The sequence below is a fragment of the Microtus pennsylvanicus genome, chromosome 4 (genome assembly GCF_037038515.1).
Source record: "Microtus pennsylvanicus isolate mMicPen1 chromosome 4, mMicPen1.hap1, whole genome shotgun sequence".
NCBI lineage: Eukaryota > Metazoa > Chordata > Mammalia > Rodentia > Cricetidae > Microtus > Microtus pennsylvanicus.
The window spans coordinates 18908065-18929901 of NC_134582.1; the positions used below are offsets into that span (position 1 = coordinate 18908065).

At 46.4% G+C, this 21837-nt stretch overlaps 2 protein-coding genes across 9 annotated transcripts in view; one reads left to right on the forward strand and one right to left on the reverse strand.

Moving 5' to 3' along the window:
* On the forward strand, positions 1 to 17928 carry Mppe1 (metallophosphoesterase 1). Of its 7 annotated transcripts, none has more exons than XM_075968437.1 (11): positions 1 to 525; positions 1948 to 2031; positions 6297 to 6666; positions 10221 to 10329; positions 12386 to 12489; positions 13303 to 13377; positions 14935 to 15043; positions 15198 to 15263; positions 15340 to 15462; positions 16106 to 16246; positions 17120 to 17928. In XM_075968437.1, the coding sequence occupies exons 3-11, from the start codon at positions 6401 to 6403 to the stop codon at positions 17300 to 17302; spliced, it is 1176 nt and encodes a 391-aa protein (XP_075824552.1). In that variant the 5' UTR covers positions 1 to 525; positions 1948 to 2031; positions 6297 to 6400; the 3' UTR covers positions 17303 to 17928. The 7 variants fall into 7 exon arrangements, with proteins under 7 accessions (XP_075824552.1, XP_075824547.1, XP_075824549.1 ...); XM_075968432.1 differs by having other exon boundaries at positions 175 to 525; positions 15195 to 15263; XM_075968434.1 differs by having other exon boundaries at positions 269 to 810; positions 15195 to 15263.
* Positions 16242 to 21837, reverse strand: part of Gnal (G protein subunit alpha L) — a 102740-nt gene continuing 97144 nt past the window's right edge. For both annotated transcript variants that reach the window (XM_075968430.1, XM_075968431.1), the window contains one exon: positions 16242 to 20147. In XM_075968430.1, the coding sequence (XP_075824545.1) occupies positions 20001 to 20147 (147 nt within the window). In that variant the 3' untranslated portion in view covers positions 16242 to 20000. The remainder of the gene's footprint in view (positions 20148 to 21837) is intronic.

A 21837-nucleotide genomic window follows, 5' to 3' on the forward strand; every position in this document is an offset into this window, starting at 1 on the left:
GTTGGTTGGAAGCCAGCGCATAGTTTCGCACTTAATGCGCTTTTTGAACAAGGTTGAATATGCGACGTTTTCTTGTCACTAAAAAGAAATAGGACCCCACAATAAACCTTTGGCCGGCTCATTTACACACGACGCCTTCCGTAGTATTTTTGCAAAAGCCGTTTGCTGGGCTCCGGAGAAGGCAAAAGGCTCGAGGCAGCCGGCCGGAAGGGCTCTCGTGGCTTCCTGCGTTGATTCCTTAGACAGTGTCACCGCGGGCTGGGACTTTGGCCTCGGGGTGGCAGGCGCCACTGCAGCTACTGTGCAGCGTGCAGGCAGGCCTCGTGGTCCCAGGCTCGCGGCTGGGTCCCCAACGGGCCCATCCTCCATTTGTACATCACCACCGGCGTCAGGCCGCTCCCTCCAGCCGCCGCCCTGTGCAGCGACTTTCCGGAGGCGCCGCGATCCCCGGCTGGAGGAAGGACGCAGGAGGGCCCCCGGAGGATGGCACCGGAGAGCTGAGGCCGCCGCTCCCCGGCACTTCGCGTAGGTTTCCACATTTATCTCCCTTTGCTCTCCCAAGGCTCCAGCTGCGGAGCCTCCTGCAACCTGCGTTCCACAATCTGGGCGCCGGCATTGGAGGGCTCCCGGTTTCCGAGATGACTGACACCTGGGCTCCACTGTCCTGCTCTGGGGCTCCAGCGCCGGTCGGGGTCCCTCAGGGCTGCTACCGAGGTCCCTGGGCGGGTCCTAGGATCCAGGGTCTTTCCCGGACTTTGCTTCCGAGGCTTTGAGCCCTGCAGAGCGCTGGGGTAAAAAAAGTGGAAGAAGGTGGGTCCCGTGGCCCTGCCACATTTATACTTCAAGGTCAACTGCCGTTTTTATTAAATGCTTGGGATTTCATAGCCCCAGTACTACAGCAAGTTAAATCTCTGATAAAACAGCTTTCTGCATTATTTATTCACTGAGAGAGTTGTTGACTTGTAGGACTATCTCAACTATCCCTCAGCTTGAAAAAAAGATCACTTAAGATGCAAATATTCACAAGAAAATAGCGATTGCTGAGACTGTGTTAATATATTTAAGATTATAAACAAGGAGGAGAGGTGCATTTAAGTATTACTTTTCGTGCTGCTTTGGAGAAGGGTTTAAATATTTAATGATAGCTTTGAAATTAAGAATCAGTCAGGGAAGGAAAATATCTTACTTTCAGTTGTAGATTGTGGCAATTCATTTGTGTTGGGTAGCATAGAACAATGTCTCTATTTGTTTTACATAAACATTTTTATACCATAATTACAAAAATTTGTGTGTGTGTGTGTGTGTTTTTTAATCAACTGGGCACAAACCTAGACATATTTGGGAGGAGGAAATCCCAACGGAGGAATTGCCACCAACACCATCCCAACCCTCCACTTCTTCCCACTCCTCCACCTTCCCCACCTCTTCCCTCCCACCCTGGGCAGATAGGACTGCAGGCAAGTCTGTGGGGCATTTTCTTTGTTAATGATTGATGAGGGAGGGCCCAGACCACTGAGGCACCCCTGGGCACCTAGTAGAAAAAAAGCAAAGCAATAGAAAGTGGGTGTTGCTCCGTGGTCTCTGCTTCAGTTGCTTTCAGGTTGCCTTGAGTTCTTGCCTTGTTTTCCCTCAATGGACAATAACTTGGGGTATGTAAGCCAAATAAGCCCTCACCCCCCCAAAGTTGCTTATGGTTATGGTGTTTATATAGAAACCAAAGCAAGACAACTTGATTATGATGTGGGGAATCAAAAGTACTCCCCACTGAGCCACATTCCTAGCCCTAGAAAGAATAGGTCTTGAATACCATAATGCCAGTCATTAAAACAACAACAACAACAAAAAAAACTCTAGCTTTCTTTTTACTTTCACAGTCGGGTTTCTTGTTGATAGTTCACTAAATAAAACCTAATTCAGCATCAAAACACATTTTCTGTTTTATTGCAGTTGACTGTAGTCTGGTTTTGGGATGCAGATGCCAGCTTGGAACCTTGGTACCCAACTCAACCTAGAAGCAGCATTCTTTAAATGGTGAGGTGGCTCTGTGGGCAAGCTGGGCAAGTAGGGATCACAAGGGTCTCTCTCTCTCTCTCTCTTTCCCTCCCTCTCTCTCTTTAGATTTAAATCAGACCTTTTTAGTTAGGAAGATGGCTTCTCACATGCTTGGATCAACTGAGTGGAGTAACCAAGAACTTACCTCAGTTTCCCACTTATTTCCTTCTGAAAATGTCTCCCAAAGAGCCTCAAGGGAGGACTGTCGTTATTTCCTCCTGGGGGTGAGCAAGCCTGGATTTTCCTCTGTAGAGTTACACACGGGATGGCTGAAAAATCACTCTGTGTACCTACCTACTTAACAACCTTTAAACCTTTGCGTCAAAACCCCACAGGAGTAACTTCTAACTCTCCATGGCTGTAGTTTTGTCATTACGTCCTTAGTGTCAGGTGGTGAGGGAGGATATATATATATATATATATATATATATATATATATATATATATATATATATATATATTCTTCACACACACACATATGCAGGCACACATGCACGCACACACACCCCTGCACACCTAGGTTGAGTTCCTGCCTGGTGCATACTAGACACACATTCAATATTGAAGAAACCCCAAGGTCTTTACAAATTATTTTGAGTCAGAGTTTGACCAAGTTGCTCAGGCTGACCTTGACTTTGTGGTTACCTCAGCCTCCTGAGTAGTGCTGGAATTATGGGTACTACCGTTTTCCAGCTGTTGTACTGTTTTGAGAGGCATGGTGGCCTTGGTGATGCTGTTTCTAGGGAGAGAATGAAGCCCTTTCCCTTCGCATCCCCTCTTTGTGACTGTCCTCATTTTAGAGAAACCAGGGACATATTTTGCCTGTAATATTGTAGACAACATTGGGAATAGGAACGCAGGACATTTTGGGTAGGGGAAGAAAAGGAATTTAGTGTCTGAAGTCATCCAAGTGTACGTTCTTCACTCTGAATCTCCAGCTGACTTCACCAGGCAGTCTAGGCTGGCCTTGGATTAATCCTTCTGTTTCAGCCTCCATAGAGCTAAAACTACAGCACGTGCCACCAACCCTAGCTCCCCCTGCCCCACTCCAGATGACCACATATTGGAGAGCTGAATTTTACATGGTGCTGATTTTTCTCATGAGAATATGGAGCAGCTCTAGTATGCTTGCTTGTTTGCTCTCTGGTCCTTTTATGTCTTCTTTCTCTCTGTCCCTCTTCCCTTGGCCTCTAAGCCTCCTCTCATTGGATGGGTCTGAGTTGTATATATATGCACGGACAAACACACATATGTGTGTGTGTATGTACGTATATGTGTGTATATATATATGTGTGTGTGTTGAAAGAAAGTTGACATTTGAAGGCAGAGCAGGGAGAGTTTTCTCCTTTGCTGTGTTGTATGTCCCTCTGTATTGATGTCTTACATGTTAGTTCTTGCAGCAGAGTGGGTGGGACCTGCCGAGTGGACTCACAGGATTGGCTGGGCTCTGTCTGAGCCTTTGCTCTGATTTTGGTGCAGGCGAACTGGAGGTCTGCCTCTTTGTGTCTGATGCTTGCCCTCCAGCCATGCTTGGCCACACCCATCGCTCCATCAAAACTGCTCAAACAGGGTTCTCTGGTGAAAGGAAGTGTGTGCAGGAGAGCAGCGATCAAGTTCCCATTCTGGAATTTCATCCTGTTGGGAAACATGAGATCTTTTTGATGAGGGTCAGCCAGGTGAGACTCCATGGCAAGGCCGCATAGGTGCTATCACATCAGCATCCTTGGTGTTGATATGACACAGGCCAGAGGGATGTCCAGATGGAGCCTGCTGCTTTCTCTTGGTGGACATTGACTTAGCACCGGCATTACAGGGAGGAGAGAGGAGCAGAGTGGTTGCTCATTCTGTTGTCTAGGCCAGCCCTGGTTTATGTTGTTAGTTGAAGTGCCTAGGGAAAAAAGTCATCCCTACATTAAACAATATATAGATCTGACTAATAATTGTGGAGGGTTGGAATATAGCAGACCTGGAGCCAAATTATCTTAGTCCCCTGTGACTCTTAGGTCAACCCCTTTGGAGTATATGGTGGTTTGAATGGGAATGTCACACCCTATACACATTTGAATGCTTAGTCCCCAGTTAGTAGAACTGTTTGAGAAGGATCAGGAATGGTGGCCTGGTTAGAGTAGTTGTGGCCTTGTTGGAGGAGGTGTGTCATTGGAGGTGGGATTTGAGGTTTCAAAAACATAGGCCAGGTCTAGTCTCTCTCGGCCTGCTGATCAGGATATGAAACTTCTCAGCTACTGCTCCAACATCGTGTCTATTTCCTCCATGATGGTCACGGATTAATCCTCTGAAACTGTAAACAACCACCCACTTAAATGCTTTCTTTTTTTGTAAGAGTTGCCTTGGTCATGGTGTCTCCTCACAGGAATAGAACCGTAGCTAAGAGAACGTACAAGGACAGGCAGCCTGGTTTCTGCTAACTCCAAAACTGAGACTGTCATCAGATCACATCTGTACTTGATAGCTGATGTGTCCTGGTTTCTTAGCAACCTACCTACCTGATGCTTCCACCAATATATCTCAAGATGTCTTGATTTATAATTTTATTTGTTATGTTTCTATTTAAAAAACTTTCTATAAGCATTGCCTGCTCTTCCAAAGGTCCTGAGTTCAATTCCCAGCAACCACATTGTGGCTCACAACCATTTGTAGTGGGGTCTGGTGCCCTCTTCTGGCCTGCAGGCAAACACACAGACAGAATATTGTATACATAATAAATAAATAAATATTTTTAAAAAACCTTTCTATAAAAAAAGAACCCTCCCTGTTGGAATGTGATATGTGGAAGTTCTGGTCACAAACATTTGGCTCTAGAATAAGCCACCCCTCAATCCTTTTCATGTGAGAGCTGTGTCCTTTGCATCATCCACATCCTGGCCTAGTTTATATTATTATTTATGCTACTGTTCAACACTTAAAGGTGTCTCTAGTTGTGGGAGAAAGCCCTTGACACTTGTGGTTTGGTAGAGAAAACTGAGTGGTGGAGGGTTATCAGTGAATAAATTAAGGAGCAGGTGGCCACAGCGGCCTGCAACCTGGTGATAACAATGCTGTGAGCTTTCTGGGAAAGGTTCTGGGAGGAGAAGTTGAGTCCACATTGCAGGCAAGGCTGTTCTAGATGTTCTTAATGTGCAGCATGCCTGCTATACTATAACCTCTTTAATCAAGTACTTAATATAAATGTTTAAATGAAAACAGAGGAATGAGGGCCTGGGTGTGGCTTTGTGGTTGGGCCCATGGACAAAGAGCAGGTGGAAGATTTTGAGTTCACCACCAAAACCTAGACAGAACCTGGCAGGAGAAGGAAGTCCCCAGGGTCACCCATTTTATCTTCCCTTTTTATCCCCCATCCCTTCTCTCTCTCTCTCTCTCTCTCTCTCTCTCTCTCTCTCTCTCTCTCTCTCTCTCTCTCTCTAACAATCACAAAGGATTAAAGGTGGCCACTGGCCTGGGCTGGCCTGGAATATACTGTGTAGACCAGGCTGGCCTCAGACTCACAGAGATCCACCTGCTTGTGCCTTCTGAGTGCTGAGATGAAAGGTGTTCACCACCACACCTGGCCTCTTTGTTTTCCTTTGGATAAGATGTTCAAAGTGTTTCATCCTCTGCATTATGGCTCAGTACAGAACGTCACTGTGGAATGAGCCAGGCTCTTTGATTTCTGTGTTGTGGGGGTGAGGAGTCCTAAGGCCTGGAGCTCACAGAGACAATTGTCAATGCCGAGTGTGTTCACGATTCTGCGCCTATGAACCAACACAGTCTCAGATTCATGTCTAAAAGCCAGCTGCATAGACATTTGTTGTTGGCTTTCTCTGTTAGTTCACTCGGGGTCTCTGGTTACTGTTGTCCATGACCTCACTTCCTAGGTGGCTTCTCTGATGCCCAGGCTCTCTGGGGCCTGCAGGCCATCGTCCTTCTCACGCTCTCCATCCTGAGCTCAGACCGAGGGATTCTGAAGCCCCTAGAATGAACCTCAAAGCCTATCTCAGGGCATCTTTTCACCAACGGTGCTACTTGGATATCTCAAAAACCTGCTGCCTTTACAGAATACAAGGTTACCTAAGATTCAGGACAAGCATAGAAACATTCTAAGTGTCCTTCAGAGAAATTCCTGGCATATCAGGGTCATATGAAAGAAGGCCATCTGGACTTTGAAGACTAATTTGTGGGGCAAACTCATCCTTGTGGAAGCATGCATACTCCAGTTTCAGAGGATTTTCTTTCCTTCTTCCCTGTAGGTACAGCTCACGGCTGGGCCCATCTCCATCCTCCTCCTCGGGGTTCCACGGAGGGTTCTCGATGAACTTGGTCCCCTTCTGCCGGCAACCCCTGGGCAGGAGACATGGCTCTCCTCAGATGGGGACTGGGAAGACAGAGCGTCCACCGGTCGAGCAGGGTGCTCCTGCTGAAACTCACAGTCATCGTCATTTCCGTGCTTCTGCTTTGTGAATATTTCATCTATTACCTCGTCATCTTTCGGTGCCGTTGGCCAGAGGTGAAGACGCTAGCCCATGGCGATAGCCAGGAGCCTGTACTGAAAGCCATGTTTCTGGCTGACACTCACTTGCTTGGGGAGATAAGAGGACACTGGCTGGACAAATTACGGAGGTAAGAGGTGGAAATCCTTCTGAGATTCCACAGGCAGAAAGGCATGGCTCTGACTCCACGGGTCAGCTGCAAAGCTTCCGGCTCCAGCTGCATTTCCTTTTAACGAGGCACGGGAGATTTTGAATTTTCTCCTACCAGTCATTAAGTAATATTATATGCAGAGCCCTGTAATTAGGGCGTGGCCGGGGCTGCTGACCAGTTCTGGGAGTTTGGTGAGTCTGTAAGTCCTGCCTCCTTGTCAGTCGCTGGGTTAGCACCGGAAACCTCACAGCTGTGTGAGGAAGGTTCCCACACAGGCTCTGGCATGTGGGAGTGGCCCCTGGGCAGGAGGATACTTATCTGCATTGGGTTCCCTTTCATCTTGGTGGGGTGTGAGTCTGAGCACATTGGGTTTTAGGCTTCTCCTGGTAGCCAGAGGCACAAGCATGGGTGAGATCTTGCCTCTTCAACTCTGACCTGCTCCAGCTTCATCTGTTTTGTTCGCACCAGCTGTACTCTTGGGCTTTGTCTAGGGGCTTACAGAGGTCAGTCCCTCCGGGCAGTTTCAAGTTCTGTGTCCTACTGCCCTTTGCTGTTCTCCATAGAGCTACCTCTAGCTCTGGAATGACAAACCTTTAAGGAGTGATGTATACTGGATATTTGGGGTCTAAAAAAACTTACTCCGATTAAAATAAAGAAACAGCCTTCTTTTATTTCTGTATAGCAGGATGTAACATTCCTCTTTACAGGGGAAGCATCCTGGAGCAAACCATAGGATGAGGGAAGGGGGGGGTCATAGGTCAGAGACAGGAGCTGGAGTGGGTGCGGGAGAAGTTCAGGCTGAGGACCAGGGCCCTTCTGTGTGCCTGTGCTGTCATTGCACAAGCACCATCTAGTTTAACCCCATCATGATCCCGCCAAAGGGGGTTCTTTCCGTTTCAAATAAAGAAATTAATTCTTTTTGGAGACAGTTTCTCTATGGAGTCCATGTTAGCCTTGAACTCATGACCTTCGTGCTTCTTCCTCCCAGTACTGGGATAACAGGAGCGCACCACCATAGAGGCAACATTTTTTTGTTTTGTTTTTTTCCTCATTACTAAGAAGACTGAGAATCGGTGGGAATATTCTCAGGGCTACACTGATCAACAGATGAAGCTGGGCTTTTTAAAATTTTATTTTTTTATTTTTTAATCTTATGTGCATCGGTAATTTGCCTGCATGTTATGTGTGTGTATGTGCGGGGTGTTGGAATTAAAGGAAAAGTATCAAAAAAGTATCCAAGTTCTCAGCACAAAGGAGATTATTTGCCCCAGACAGACAAAGGCCAGGGAATAAGAAACAAAGACAAAGGGAAAAAGAAACAAAGAAGTTGAGGACAAGGGAGACAGGGCAGGATGTTTGTCTAGGAGTGGAACAAAGGACTACCTCTGGATAGACATGGCCCATACAAAAATGACTGTTTATAAAGGAAGAAGGAGAATCCCTTGTTAGGACGAGGTGTTTAATTTTAATTGGGCGTTACAGAATGGGAAAAGATCTTCACTAACCCCACATCAGACAGAAGTCTGTTCTTCAAAATATACAAAGAACTCAAGAAATTGGACACCAAAAGATCACATAATCCAATACAAAAATGGAATACAGACCTAAACAGAGAATTCTCAACAGAGGAATCTAAAATGGCTGAAAGACACTTAAGGAAATGTTCAACATCCTTAGCCATCAGAGAAATGCAAATCAAAACAACTCTGAGATTCCATCTTACACACATGTAAGAATGGCCAAAATCAAAAACACTGATGACAACTTATGCTGGAGAGGTTGTGGGGAAAAGGAACTTTCCTGCATTGCTGGTGGGAATGCAAGCTGGCACAACCCCTTTGGATGTCAGTGTGGTGATTTCTCAGAAAATTAGGAAACAACCTTCCTCAAGACCCAGTAATACCACTTTTGGGTATATATCCAAAGGATGCACAATCATACCACAAGGACATGTGCTCAACTATGTTCTTAGCAGCTTTGTTTGTCATAGCCAAAACCTGGAAACAACCCTAAATGCTCCTCGACCAAAGAATGGATAAGGAAAATGTGGTACATTTACACAATGGAGTACTACACAGCAGAAACAAATAGTAACAGCTTGAATTTTGCAGGAAAATGGACGGAGCTAGAAAACGTTATTTTGAGGGAGGTAACCCAGACACAGAAAGACAATTATCACATGTATTCACTCATAGGTGGTTTTTAAACATAAAGCAAAGAAAGCCAGCTTATAAACCACAATCCCAGAGAACTTAGACAACAATGAGGACACTAAGAGAGACTCACATAGATCTAATCTACATGGGAAGTAGAAAGTAGAAAAAGGCAAGATCTCCTGAGTAAATTGGGAGCATGGGGACCTTGGGCGAGGGTTGAATGGGAGGAGGGGAGAGACAGGGAGGGGAGCAGAGAAAAAAAGTAGAGCTCAATAAATATCAATAAAAAAATAAATAAATAAATAAAAATTTTAATTGGGCTTGATAATGAGGTGAGCCAAAGGAGGGGGGTTGGATTTCAATATTTTGATAGTCTTGGCAGTCAGCCTCAGGAGGAGGAAGTGGCCAAATAATGGACTAGACCTTGGGGCTAACTTTAGTAAAGTAATCTAATGGTTTTTAGCAAGGCAGAAGGAATCAGGGAGAAGGGCAAGGCCTGCCAGGGCCATGTTTGCCATGTTCACTGTACCTAGGTTGGCCACTCCTGGAACTGAATTACAGACTGTTGTGAGCTGCCACGTGGGTGATGGGAATTGAACTCAGGTCCTCTTGACCGCTGAATCTCTCCAGCTCCAGGAGTTGGGTTTTTAAGCTATTGCCCGTCAGACCGCACACCCTAGATGCCTTTCAGGGTTCCTGTCAGCTTGAGGCCGATCACCCATGTATGGGATGGACTGGATTTACTGTTGCTATTTCTTTCTTTGTTTTCCTGTAACTCTGAAGTTGAGGTCTTTTTTAAGGAGGGAAGCTTGAGTTGAGCTTGAAGCTTGGTAGAGCCTGCATGCCCAACACTACAAAACAAAAACAAAAACCAGAAAGAATCCTAGGCTGCAGGTATGGTGTAAACCTACTGGGCCTCTCTGGAAGCTGTGCTATGTACGTCCTTTCAAATCCCTGGAGTTCTCTTGTTGGACTGATGGTATTAGGGCATTTGCAGGTTGGGGAAGAGCAGCCTAAAATTCCCTGAATTTGATCAGATGCAAATCAGTTGGTTGTTCCAAAGATGAGGGATGGAAATCAAGATTAGAGCTGTGGGAGACAGAAAATGGGATCATTATTTAATTCTTTGTGTTTGCTTTTACTTAATTGACTTATTTATAACAGGCTCTCACCATGTAGCCATGACTGTCCTCCTGGAACTGGCTATGTAGATGAGGCTGACCCTAAAATCGTAGAGCTCTGCTTGTCTCTGTCTCCTGAGTGCTGGGATTTAACATAGGCTGGACCGCAGCAGGCTAATGACCTTCTAAATGACCGAGAAGGCCCGAGTAACACCTTTCACCCAAGAAAAGAACTGATGTTTTAATTTCTCTCAAGGGAGTGGCAAATGGAGAGAGCCTTTCAGACAGCTCTGTGGTTGCTGCAGCCAGAAGTCGTCTTCATTTTGGGGGACATCTTTGATGAAGGGAAGTGGAGCACTCCCCAGGTAGGATCTGGGTTCTGAATCTGCTTCAAGGATTAATTCACTTTGGCAGCCTAGGCAGTCCGTGACATTCTAGCGGCTTGGGTTGGGAATTTTTCCTAATTCTGAAGATGGAAATGCATGCTCCTATGGCCAGGGCGTCGCTCACCTTTGGACTAGGTGTTTAGCCTGTCTGGGGCCCTTAGTTTGATTCCTAGCCCCCCAAATATAGTCTGTCTTGAAGATGCTTAGAGTTTTCGGTCATCTAATCTTTTTATTATCTATGTAGGAAATATGTGGTTAGGCTGATATCATTTATATAATCGGAACACAGTCCTATAACCTTCTGGGAAAAGTACAAATAGGCAAGATGGTGCTAATTGCCTTGTAGTGAAATTACAGGGTACATGCTGAGATAGACATTCACTCCATAGGTTTCTTTCCTTCCTTTGGTGGCATGGCAGATTGAACCAGCGTCTTGTGTGCCTAGGCAAGCACTCTACCATGGAGCTACAGTCCTGTCCCTAATTTTGTCCCCCTGTTTAACTGTACATCGAGGGAATTAGTTACTGGCCATCGTCCTCTGCTTCCTTTTGTCTGTGTGAGAGTTGGAGAAGGAGCCACAGAAACCTGGTGTGAGGTTCCCTGTACTCAGGGCCAGAGATCCCTGCTAGGTAAGGGGATGAGATTGTACATCTGTCCACAAAAGGCGAGAGCTCTCAGACTGCTCTGCTTATTATGTCTTTAAATAAGAAGGAGTGTTCTTGCTGTTGATTAAAAATTTTCGGCCACTAATATTTTTTTAGAAAGGCATTTTTTTAAAAAATGGATTCTTTGTGGCTTTCATATCATGCATCCTGATCCCATTCATCTCCTTGTCCCTTTGTATCTGCCTTCTGCATCCTCTCTCCCAAAATAAAATAAAATTTAAAAGAAAAACAAAAACCCCCAAACAAAACAACCAAAAGAAAAAAAGTCTCGGTGTGGAAGCTGGAGTGTGACACCATGAGTCACATATACACTTCAGCCCAAACATCTAAGTGTTCATTGCCCGGAGTCATTGGTCTGGTTCGAGGCCACTGCTACACTTTCAATCCTGGGCTTTTACTGGGGCTCCTCTTGGATATCCTGTTGTTGTCTTGTGCCATGAAGATCCTGCAGCTTTAAATCTACAGGCTCCAGCAGTTTAAAGAGACTTTTTATTGGGAAATAGTCACGACTCCATTGACATTTGCCAGAGCAGCTCCAAAACTATTGAAGTCTCGGGAGCTGGAAAGAGAGCGCAGCAGGGGAAGGCGCTTTGCCGCCAAGCCTGCTGGCCACAGGTGCAAAGACAGAATGACACTGAGACAAATAACTAAAATGTATAACAATTTAAAAGAGGTCCTGGATTGGCTACGAACCCATTCTCTAAACCACTGTACTTCCTTAGAAGCAGCCTCTAATTAAACATGAGGGAACAGAAATTATATCTTTTGAGCAATGTGACTTCAAAAGTCACAAAGCCGTGCACACAGCTGTCTAGGCACACGCACAGCCTCCCCTCGATGCCTCCTCTTAAATCTAAACTGTGGACACTTGATAAACCTGACGCTGCTTCCCATGACTCTTCCTGAAACTCTTTTTGGTGTCATGAGCCATGATCCTGGCTTCCCTGAGTGTGGAGTCCCTAAGTGGGAAAAATTTTCAGCTTCCTGTAGCAAGTTCTACTGCATATACCACAACTGCTAATAGATGTCTTGGAAAAGAATTAAAACTTGGTCCCTCCGTGGTGGTTGACTCCTTCAGCCCCAGCACTTGAGAGGCAGACACAGGCGACCTCTAACTTAACAAAGCCAGTTCCAGGACAGTCAGGGCTATACAAAAAAACTCAGTCTCGAAAGATCAAACCAAACCCAACCCAACCCAACCCAACCCAACCCAACCCAACCAAACCAAACCAAACCAAACCAAACCAAACCAAACCAAACACTTTGTCATTGTGTGGAAGATGGGTTGCCTTCTCCAATCAAAACAGGATCCTGTTTTTGCCAGAGGAAGGAGGGTTTGAGACTCTCAACTGTGGCTCTTGTTCCCGCAGGCCTGGGCGGATGATGTCCAGCGGTTTCAGAAGATGTTCAGGCACGGCAGCCATGTGCAGCTGAAGGTGGTTATCGGCAATCATGACATTGGCTTCCACTATCAGTGAGTACTGTGCGGAAGAATCGAGACCCAAAACGCTTGCCCAACCATTATTAGTGTTTTAAAGTTGTCAAGACTTGGGGAAAGCCATATTTGTGTTTCACTGAAGAAATCTGTTTTCCTTCAAAGATGAAAGTTCAGAAATGGAGGCTCCTTAAGGAATTAAAAAACTTTTTTTTTTTTTGGCATATCTATACCCTCGGCAAATACCTAGCATGAGTGAGTTGTATGTGCCATGAGAAGAATCTAACTTAAAATGTAACTAATTAAATATTTTTATTTGTTATTTTTTGAGGCAGGGTTTCACTGTGTAGCTCAGGCTGCCCTGGAACTCACTATGCAAGCCAGGCTGACCCCAAACTCTGCCTGCCTCTGCTCCCAAGTGATGGGATTGAAAGAGCCACCACACTTGGCGATTTATTTATTTATTTTTTTGTCTGACCCTCAAACTTGCGATCCTCCTGCCTTCAACCTCTGGATGAAAATGGACACTTGATGTCAAACTGTTATTGAAGTCAGAATATAAGTCCACACACCGCTGGCTAGCTCACACTATGTGTGCTATGACGCTTCTGTGGCAGACAGTTTAAGTACTTTCTGTGTACCAGCTTCTCCATGCTCTTTTGCCTATTGTCCCACTGAGGTCCCAGTAATTCACCCCCCCCCCAATAAACAGTGGACCTGACCTTTGAGCCTCAATTGCCTGAGACCAGTTACAAATGCCAGATTGTGGAAGCTATTTTTCATATTCATGGTAATGTCACAGTGCTAAGACAGCTTGGCCTGAAAAGGGTTTCTTTTTATAATTGAATACAGGATGAGTAAATACAGAATAAAACGATTTGAAGAAGTGTTCAGCTCAGAAAGGCTCTTCTCTTGGAAAGGAGTTAAGTGAGTATTATCTACGAATTCTTATGAAACATTTTTTTAAAAAAATAGATGAGGTGCTGGGGGTGGATCCCAGAGCCTGAGACCCTTCGCTGAACGGTGGTCCCAGCTCAAATCCATTGTTGTTCAAAGGTGGTTGCCATATGGTCAGGCCCGTGTCCTGTGTTACTTGGTACCTTGCTTGCTTGATGGTCACTGTGGGAATTGACAGATAGGAAACTTAGAACCAGCCACAGTGAACAAATCAGTCTATGACTCTGCCTGTTCACGGTGGGTGTGGCATTGTCTGCACTGTCCCAACTGCGAGACATTCAGCAACCCACTTTGTCAGGGTGCTTTTCTGGCTCTTTTTGTTTTGCTTTTGCAGACAGGGTCTTGCTATGTTGTCCATGCGGTAGCAAACTCCTGAGCTGGGACTGTAGGCTCATGCCACTGTGTACATCCTGAAGCACTTTCTCATTTGATCCAAATGTATTGGTACCATTTTACAAAGGTCACTCCGATAGGTATGATAGATATCCTGGCACTTGGTGCCAAGTGTGTCAAATGTTCTGTAACACTGACTTCCTAGTTCATCAGCCTTAACCTTTCGAAGAGAGCAGCCTAGCCCTTAGTCTGGTTATTGGATACCCACATCCCCAAATGAGGCCATAAGCAGGGGCTCTCTGGACCTGTTCTGTGTTGTCTGCCAGTACAACTTCCGGGACTGTGTGCTCTGCTCTAGTCCACACAGTGGAGAGAACCTCTTCTTTTTAGTCCTGTCCTTCTGTGGTCCCACAGCTCTGCTGATGGCGATACAGTGAGACCCTCACTGTAAGGAGCTGGTGGTGAAAGTAGCATGGGCTTTTCACCAGTACCCCTCTTTCACAGCCATGCTGCGGGCACAGGGCAGTCTCCAGCAATACCTTCCTTTGTGTAGCCATGGGACTGATGTCCCTGAGTGACTTCTGTGGAACTGTAGTGCTTCAGACATGCTTGCCAGATTTCAGGTCACTTCCGTTCCCTATACCAGAAACTGGTTACATTTTAACCAGTTTGCTGACAAGTACCTTTCCCATACCCAGCTGCTATTTGCACAGGACATAAAAGCGTTATTTTCGTGGGAGTCCATTAAAATGTGACAAAGGCAGAGGCTAGCCAATGTTGACTTTACCATCTTGGCTAGGGATTATCCAAGCATCCAGGTGATGTAGGCTTTCTGGTCATCCCTACGCTTGCACAGGTGAGACACAGGCGCAGGAGCTTGCCCAAGGACATGCTTCTAAATGGATGCTGGTTTGAGGGGTTGTCTGACGTGTAGGATTTCCCACAAATTACAAGACAGTTCTTTCTTTCTTTCATTTGGAGCAACAGAAATAAGCCCAGCTTTACTGACTCTTGGATATAATGCTATTGTTTTGCCAGTATTAACTCACAGTCAGTTTAGCCAGGATTAAGCTGCTCTTGGGCCTGCTTCCTCACTCTATGGATGTATAATGCTGTTTCCATGGGGACAGTGGGAAAAGCGGCTCCCACACGTGCCCAGTGGCCTGACCTTCTGCCCGCTCCTGTCTGCCTCAGTTTTGTGATGGTCAACAGCGTCGCCATGGAAGGGGATGGTTGTAGCATCTGCTCTGAAGCGGAAGCTGAACTCAGAGAGATTTCTCGTAAACTGAATTGCTCCCGAGAGGTAGGAGACCATGGGAACAGCATAGGCCTCTGCACTCATGTCTTCCAAAGGTGCCACAGTCGTGCCCTGGCTGTCAGTTGCCCAGCTCCCCATCCCTCTCCCCGAGGGCAAACACTGGGTTTGCTGGGTTAACAGGGTGACTTCTGACCAGCAGGTGCAAGGATCCAGCCAGTGTGAAGGTGAGCAGCGGCTCCCCTTTTCCGCCCCCGTGTTGCTGCAGGTGAGCTTGGGGAGGAAGCTAAGTCCAGTCAACCACGCTTCTGAGAGTATCACTGATCCACTTTAATTCCGGACAGCACTACCCGCTCTACCGGGCCAGTGATGCTAACTGTTCTGGTGAAGATGCTGCTCCTCCAGAGGAAAGGAATGTCCCCTTTAAGGAGAAATACGATGTTCTTTCTCAGGAGGCCTCACAAAAGGTGTGTGTGTGGTGATGTGACCACATGCCCGTGTCACATGGGGACAGCGGGATGAACACACAGGGCCTTTGTGGTTACTAGCTTCACGAAGGGGAGGGCTTGGACACCATTTCAGATTTCAGCTCAATCGCTTTGTTCCTTTTCTCTTTGGTAGATCCACTATTTTTCCTAATCTCAATTAAAATTACATTCTCGACTAATCTTTACACTAAACATTTTTAAGTCAACTTAAATGAACTGAGTGTAACCAAAATTTAGAGTCTAATTTGGGGTGATTTAATTAGAAATGTACTTTCTTAGATATATATGTACACATAAACTATAGCATTTATGTATAATGTAGAAATATATTAAAATGTAAATTTATAAATGCTAAATGTAAATATAAATTTATATTTCAAATATAAATATATTTGTGGAAAATATTTATGAAACAAATTTATAAAAATAAAGTAATAATATACAAGTCTGTGATAGGAAGAGTGGGTTCTAAGTAGGGAATCTGGGGAAACAAGCCTGCCCTACCTATTAAGGATTATCGTTATTTGAATGGAGTGGGTGGTCCTGTCAGCGACCCTGGCGAAGCCATGGGTGTATCAGTGCCAGTCTGAGCATTAACTCCCTGCCTCTTCTTGGCTGCCAGCTGCTGTGGTGGCTCCAGCCTCGCCTGGTCCTGAGTGGCCACACACACAGCGCCTGTGAGGTGCTCCACCCGGGAGAAGTGCTTGAGGTGAGCGTCCCATCCTTCAGTTGGAGGAACAGAAACAACCCCAGCTTCATCATGGTAACGTAAACCTTTATTTTTATCTGAAAGCTTTCTGGAGTATTGAGATCAACACGGTAGTCAGCTATTTAAGGGCCGCAATCTGTAAATACATACAAAAGCCAGAAATCGCTCGTTCTCTTTGTACTCTGAGTTGTATAAACTGCCTGTCTGTAATCACCTGTCTGGGGACACAGAGGCAGAACATGGCTTCAGAGGGACTCTGAGGAGCATCTGACAGAATATTATCTTGAGAGCAGAGGTGAAGTTCAACAAGAGCCAGTTTGTTTCCAAGGAAACGGTGTCTATACGTCAGTAGACTTTGTCACCTCTCATTTCCTAAGTGTACCAGGCACACGCTGCTACAGAATCCCCAAGCCGGGGAAAGGTGCTGACTCAGTGAAACGCCTCCTTTGTAACCATGGGTCTTGCGCTCAGCCTCCTGCTGCTGTTCCATGGTTCTACCTAGAAAAAGGTGGGGGCCCCGTGTGTTTTCAAGTTCAAGTAAGTGAAAACATTTGCTGCCTTGATTCCACATTGCGAACTGTGGAGAGGCAGCGGTGCTTCTGGGCGACAGTGACTGCTCTGCTATCAGACGGCAGGGACACTCTGTCCTCTCGTTCCTCTGGGACTGATGCCTTTCGGTCTCCCTTCAGGGCTACTCTACTATGTGACCTTCTCCCCCGAGCCAGCAGAGCTTTGGTGTCTTTCTTTTGCTAGCACCTCTGTGGCCGGTGGTGACTTGTTATTCCCAAAGCCCCTTGGTCCTGAGTGAAGAGGGCTCTTCCCTCCCAAACCCACCCGTGGAGGCCTAGAAGGCAGCCTCTAAGTCAGATTGCTGTGCCTGGGACTCACCCTTGGGACTCACTCATCAACTCTCTATTTCTTCCCCAGGGAAGTCTGACATCCAGAGACTACGCTCTCTCCAAGTGCTACCTCCCATTTGAGGACAGGGTGCTGACCACCTATGGCGCGGCGGTTAGCTTCCTTGTGCTCCTCGTCTTAGCTCACTTTGAATGCTTGCCCTCCTCTCTTCTGTCTGGTTGGAAGCGGTGGAGAATGCACACGAGAAGATGATGAAGCCGGTGATTGTTGCCTCTTGGTAATATAAATCAACACCAAAGGCATAGGACTTGTGGTGGGGCTCATGTGAGCCGCAGAGATGAGCAAATAGTGATTGTCCTTGTGTGCATCATGGGAATTCCAAATCATCCACGCCAGTGGCTGCAGAGTAAACGGCTGCCTGTCCTGCTCTCATGCTATGAAAATGGAACATGTACTCGACAACAAGTCTGTCTTTTTGTTTTATCAAATATATGTAGAATCAAAGGTTGCATCTGTACAGTATATAAATGTCATGGACACTGTCACTTGCATGCACAACACACAGCCCTTGCTTCCCCAGAAAGGACCCGGCAGTCCTGGTGCACGTTGGAGGCTTCGTGTGTACCGAAGAGTTGGATTTTCTCTGTCCCTCTCTGCAGTGGCTCTCAATTTCTCATAGATCATGAAGTTGTATGCTCAAAAAGACAGATTCAATATGCAGGAACTTGTTTCTGTGCTGATGGAATCAGATTTTTAGTTAAGTGTAAAGAGAAAAACCTGTCACATCTGATTCAATGCCTGTTGGTGATTCAAACTTCAAAAATGGAGGACCTGGATGTTTGAATTTGAAAATAAAGCATATTTTTTTTTCCCCTAAAGGAGTCTGGATCTTTATAATGATCGAATTTTATTTATTTATATTTCTTCTATTCTGATTGAACTCAGGGTTTCTGCATGCTGAGTGTGTGCTTTGTCAGAGTTATACATTCAGTCCCTAGAACACTTTTAAATAGTTCTTTAGTAACAGGGAACTGTTAGTGGTATAAAACTTCACGTGTATGTGTGTGAGCTTTTCTTCTTGCTTGGAACGTGCAGGGGAACTGAAAGTCACTTTCCTGTCACGTGTGGGCTCAGCCGGAAGTTTGTGCAGCAGTGGAGAGTGGCAGACAGCGGCGAGGAGCCGAGGAGCGTGCTGTCGCGACCGAGGCTGCCATCCTTTCCCAGAGGAGCATCTCAGCCACGATGAGTGTACAAAGCATTATGCAATGCTGACTTTAAGTGGAATAAACTTGAGACAACAATACGTAGATGAATAAGTAAAGTAACACAGGCGGTCACTCCTGTGTGTTTGTACTGTTGAATATTTAACCTAGGACATCTTTACAGAAAACTCTAAGCCTAAGAGAACTATTCCCAGAGCCTTGGCTGTAGGTAGCGCCAACAGTGCCCTGATGCAGCTGCTGTTATGTTCTAGGCGTTCCTACCATAACTCAAGGTCGCGGCTGCAGATCTCACATGTGGGGAGCAGCCATACAGTCTGTCTTTATATTTAAAACAAAGGTTTTTGTGGGGCCGGCGTTATGGCTGTGGATAAGGATTAGCAATAGAGTGCTTGCCTAGCATGCTCCAGGTGCTGGGCTTGTCCCTAGCAATGCAGATAGATAGATACTAAGTAAATAGCTTTGTAGTATTTCATCTTCAGAAGGTGCTGTCCTTCCTGCCCTCACTCCGCTACAACATTGACGCTACTTTGCTTTCCTCTGGTCACCTGTTTATCATAAGATGGGACTGTATCTAGAACTTAACTAGGAGGTGGTAGGCCTGCTCCTGCCTAGGGAACCTGAAGGAGTCTTCAGAAACATTTCATCTGTGTGGGGCGGGGAGGGGGAGGGGGAGAGAAAACCCTGCCTTGGAATCGGGTGGTCCCAGTGTTTGCAGCAGCTGAGATTCAGAGCAGTGAAAGCAGGCGGCTGTGACAGTTCCAGTGTTGGGATGGCACTGCTGGTCAAGTAGATGATTCTGTAACGATCGTCCATAAATACCAACCTGATAAAAAATATCCCAAGACGAACAGATCCCACCGATTCCCCACTGTGTCTGCAGCAGGTTGTGTGGACCGCAAGCTGCTTGGCACAGCTGGGACTATTTCCTTACAGGTGGGGCCATCACCAAGGCACAGAACGCTACAAGGAGGTTTTGTTAGGAATCATACAAAAGAGTATTACATTGTGCGGGTCTGTACAGTCTAGTAAAGCAACAACAAAGAGAAACTAGGAAAGACCATGCCCAGCTATCATCAGGAAGGTGTAGAGGACACCACCATGTATAGACAGGACACAGTTTGCTGTAGTGAATGGGGCAGCTTTTCTGCCTAAACATAAGAGGCTCCGAGAGGCCCTCTACTCACTGCAACCGTGGCCGGAAAGAATTCCTCTTGCTCTGTGGCTGGCTTGGGTCTACTCTAAGCATTGGGCCAGCGCAGATCAGAAGGGGCAGCTACCTGCTAGCCAGAAAGAGCCACAGTCCATGGTGATCATGCTTGATAATTTGAAAAAATGTATTTCTCCGATTTACCACGCTGCCTTTGATGAGTTAGCCCCTCCACCAATCAAAGAATCGATAGGTTCCCACGCAGACGGGTCACTGCAGTATCCCCCACGTGAGAGTTGGTGGCTTTGCAGTGATACAGATTGGTGGTGGGAGGCTGTGCAGTCCGGTGAGAAACAAAAGCTACAGAAACCAAACCTGGGGGACAGAGGTAGCCAGAGGCTTGGTGGTCACACGTAGGCATACCTAGGACAGGACAGGTGGCAGCCCCGTGACACTAAAACACTCACTACGCCCTACCATGGCTTGGGGTGGACAGACACGCAGGCTGGGGAGATACACCGCCTCCTGGGGTGGCCAAGAGGGAGGAGAGGCGGCAGTGAGGAGGAGGGGTAGGCAGTCCTCACAAGAGTTCGTACTGCTTCAGGTGCATCCTCTGGATGATGTCACGACAGTCGTTGAACACTCTGCGGATGTTCTCCGTGTCCACGGCGCAGGTGAAGTGGGGGTAGCAGTAATGCTTGCCATCGCCTGTGGCTGTACTGATCCTCTGTGGAGAAGAAGGTTGTGCTCAGGACAACAGGGCCCCAGTGCCATCAAATGGGAGGACAGCTTAAGGACCGGATAGAGAGGCTAGAGAGGACTTGGACCGACTGGCTTCCCCAACTGCTCAGGTACCAAGCATGCCCCAGGAGAGAGTTAAACATCCCTCAGCACTGAATCTGAGCTGAGGCAGGCTTTGGAGAGGGCAAGACAGGCCAAGATTTCCTGAATAGAAATTTCCAGCATCTATGTTTGTCTATGTTGCCCTGGTGGACAGAAGTCTGCTTGCAGAAATATATTCTGCCTGGATATGTGGTAGTTACGGCAACTAGTGCATGCGGTTGAGGTGGGGGCAGGAGCTTGTCTCTAACTCAGTTTTAATTCATTTATATTTACTTTGTGGAAGGGTCTAGAAATACTGCCCACACCAAACTTGAACTCCATCCTCCTGCCTCACCATGCAACTCCTGTGCCACCCGATGCAACAAATCTATTTAAGAGTCCCACATGTGATGGGTTGTATCTCAGTTATGCATTCTCCACACAGGTGATCTAGCTGGCAGTGGACTGTTGCCGAGTGTGTGTGTGTGTGTGTGTGTGTGTGTGTGTTGGAGAAAAGTTGTTTGCTGTCAACGGTGGGAAGCACAAGGTTAAACATGGTCCACCTGGGACAGAGAAAGGTTGGGCTGAACTGTATTTCCAAACTTATGTGTTGGATCTGAACTCTCCAGGGCCTCAGGATATGTCTGCATATCTTTATGATATGATATGACAGGATCTTCAAAGAGACAGTTATGGTTAAATAAAGTCTTTAGCTTGAGCTTGAGTCCAACACAGCTGCCCTGTAAGGTGTCCCTGTAAGGGGGCGAGGTCAGACATGGAGATGCTGATCACAGGGACACAAAGTGGGGATGCTATCCATGAGCTGAGAAGAACAATCTCAGGATTAGGTCCTTTTTTTGGCACCTGACTTCAAACTTCAGCATCCAGAGCTCTGAGGAAGCATTTCCATTGGCTAGGCCTCTAGTCTGTGAGATGTTGGGGGTCTACGGGATGTCGCTTTGGCAGCCCCCAAAGCCCCAACAGAATCATACATACTTTCTAGCTACAGGTGATCCCTGGAAGCATCTTTCGTCTGCAAAGTATCTTGGGACACAGCCTTTAGGGAGCTCTTAGGACCACATCAAGGGTCTTGAGGAAATGTTCATCTGGTTATAAAACTCCTGAGAGGGGTCAGAAGTGATGTTAGCTTCCCTTGTGAGTCTGTTTGTTGCTGGGGATGGAATCCAAAACATCAACCATTGCAAGGTAAGCAAAGTACCCTACTACTGAGCTATAGCTCTGGCCCAGTTTTTCATTTTCAAGCTTAAGGACATTGAAATGAATGCCTGCTCACATGCACCTCTAATCCCAGAGGTGTAGAGGTAGGAGGATGTAAGTTAGTGGCCAGCCTGGGCCATGCAGTGATTCTGAGGCCAGCCCGAGCTACACATACTGTCTTAAAAAAAAATATTAAGGACTGGGATATAGCTCAGTGGTATAAATGTATATCCTGGGGAAAAACCCAATAAACCAAAAACGGGCATGACAAGCCTGGCAAGTTGATAGAGGGAGGGGGCAGTATTTGGGCAAGTTTATTTTCATGCCAACCTGCTGGTGCTTTTGCATGGAGGAAGCAGACACCAAGGATTGAATGT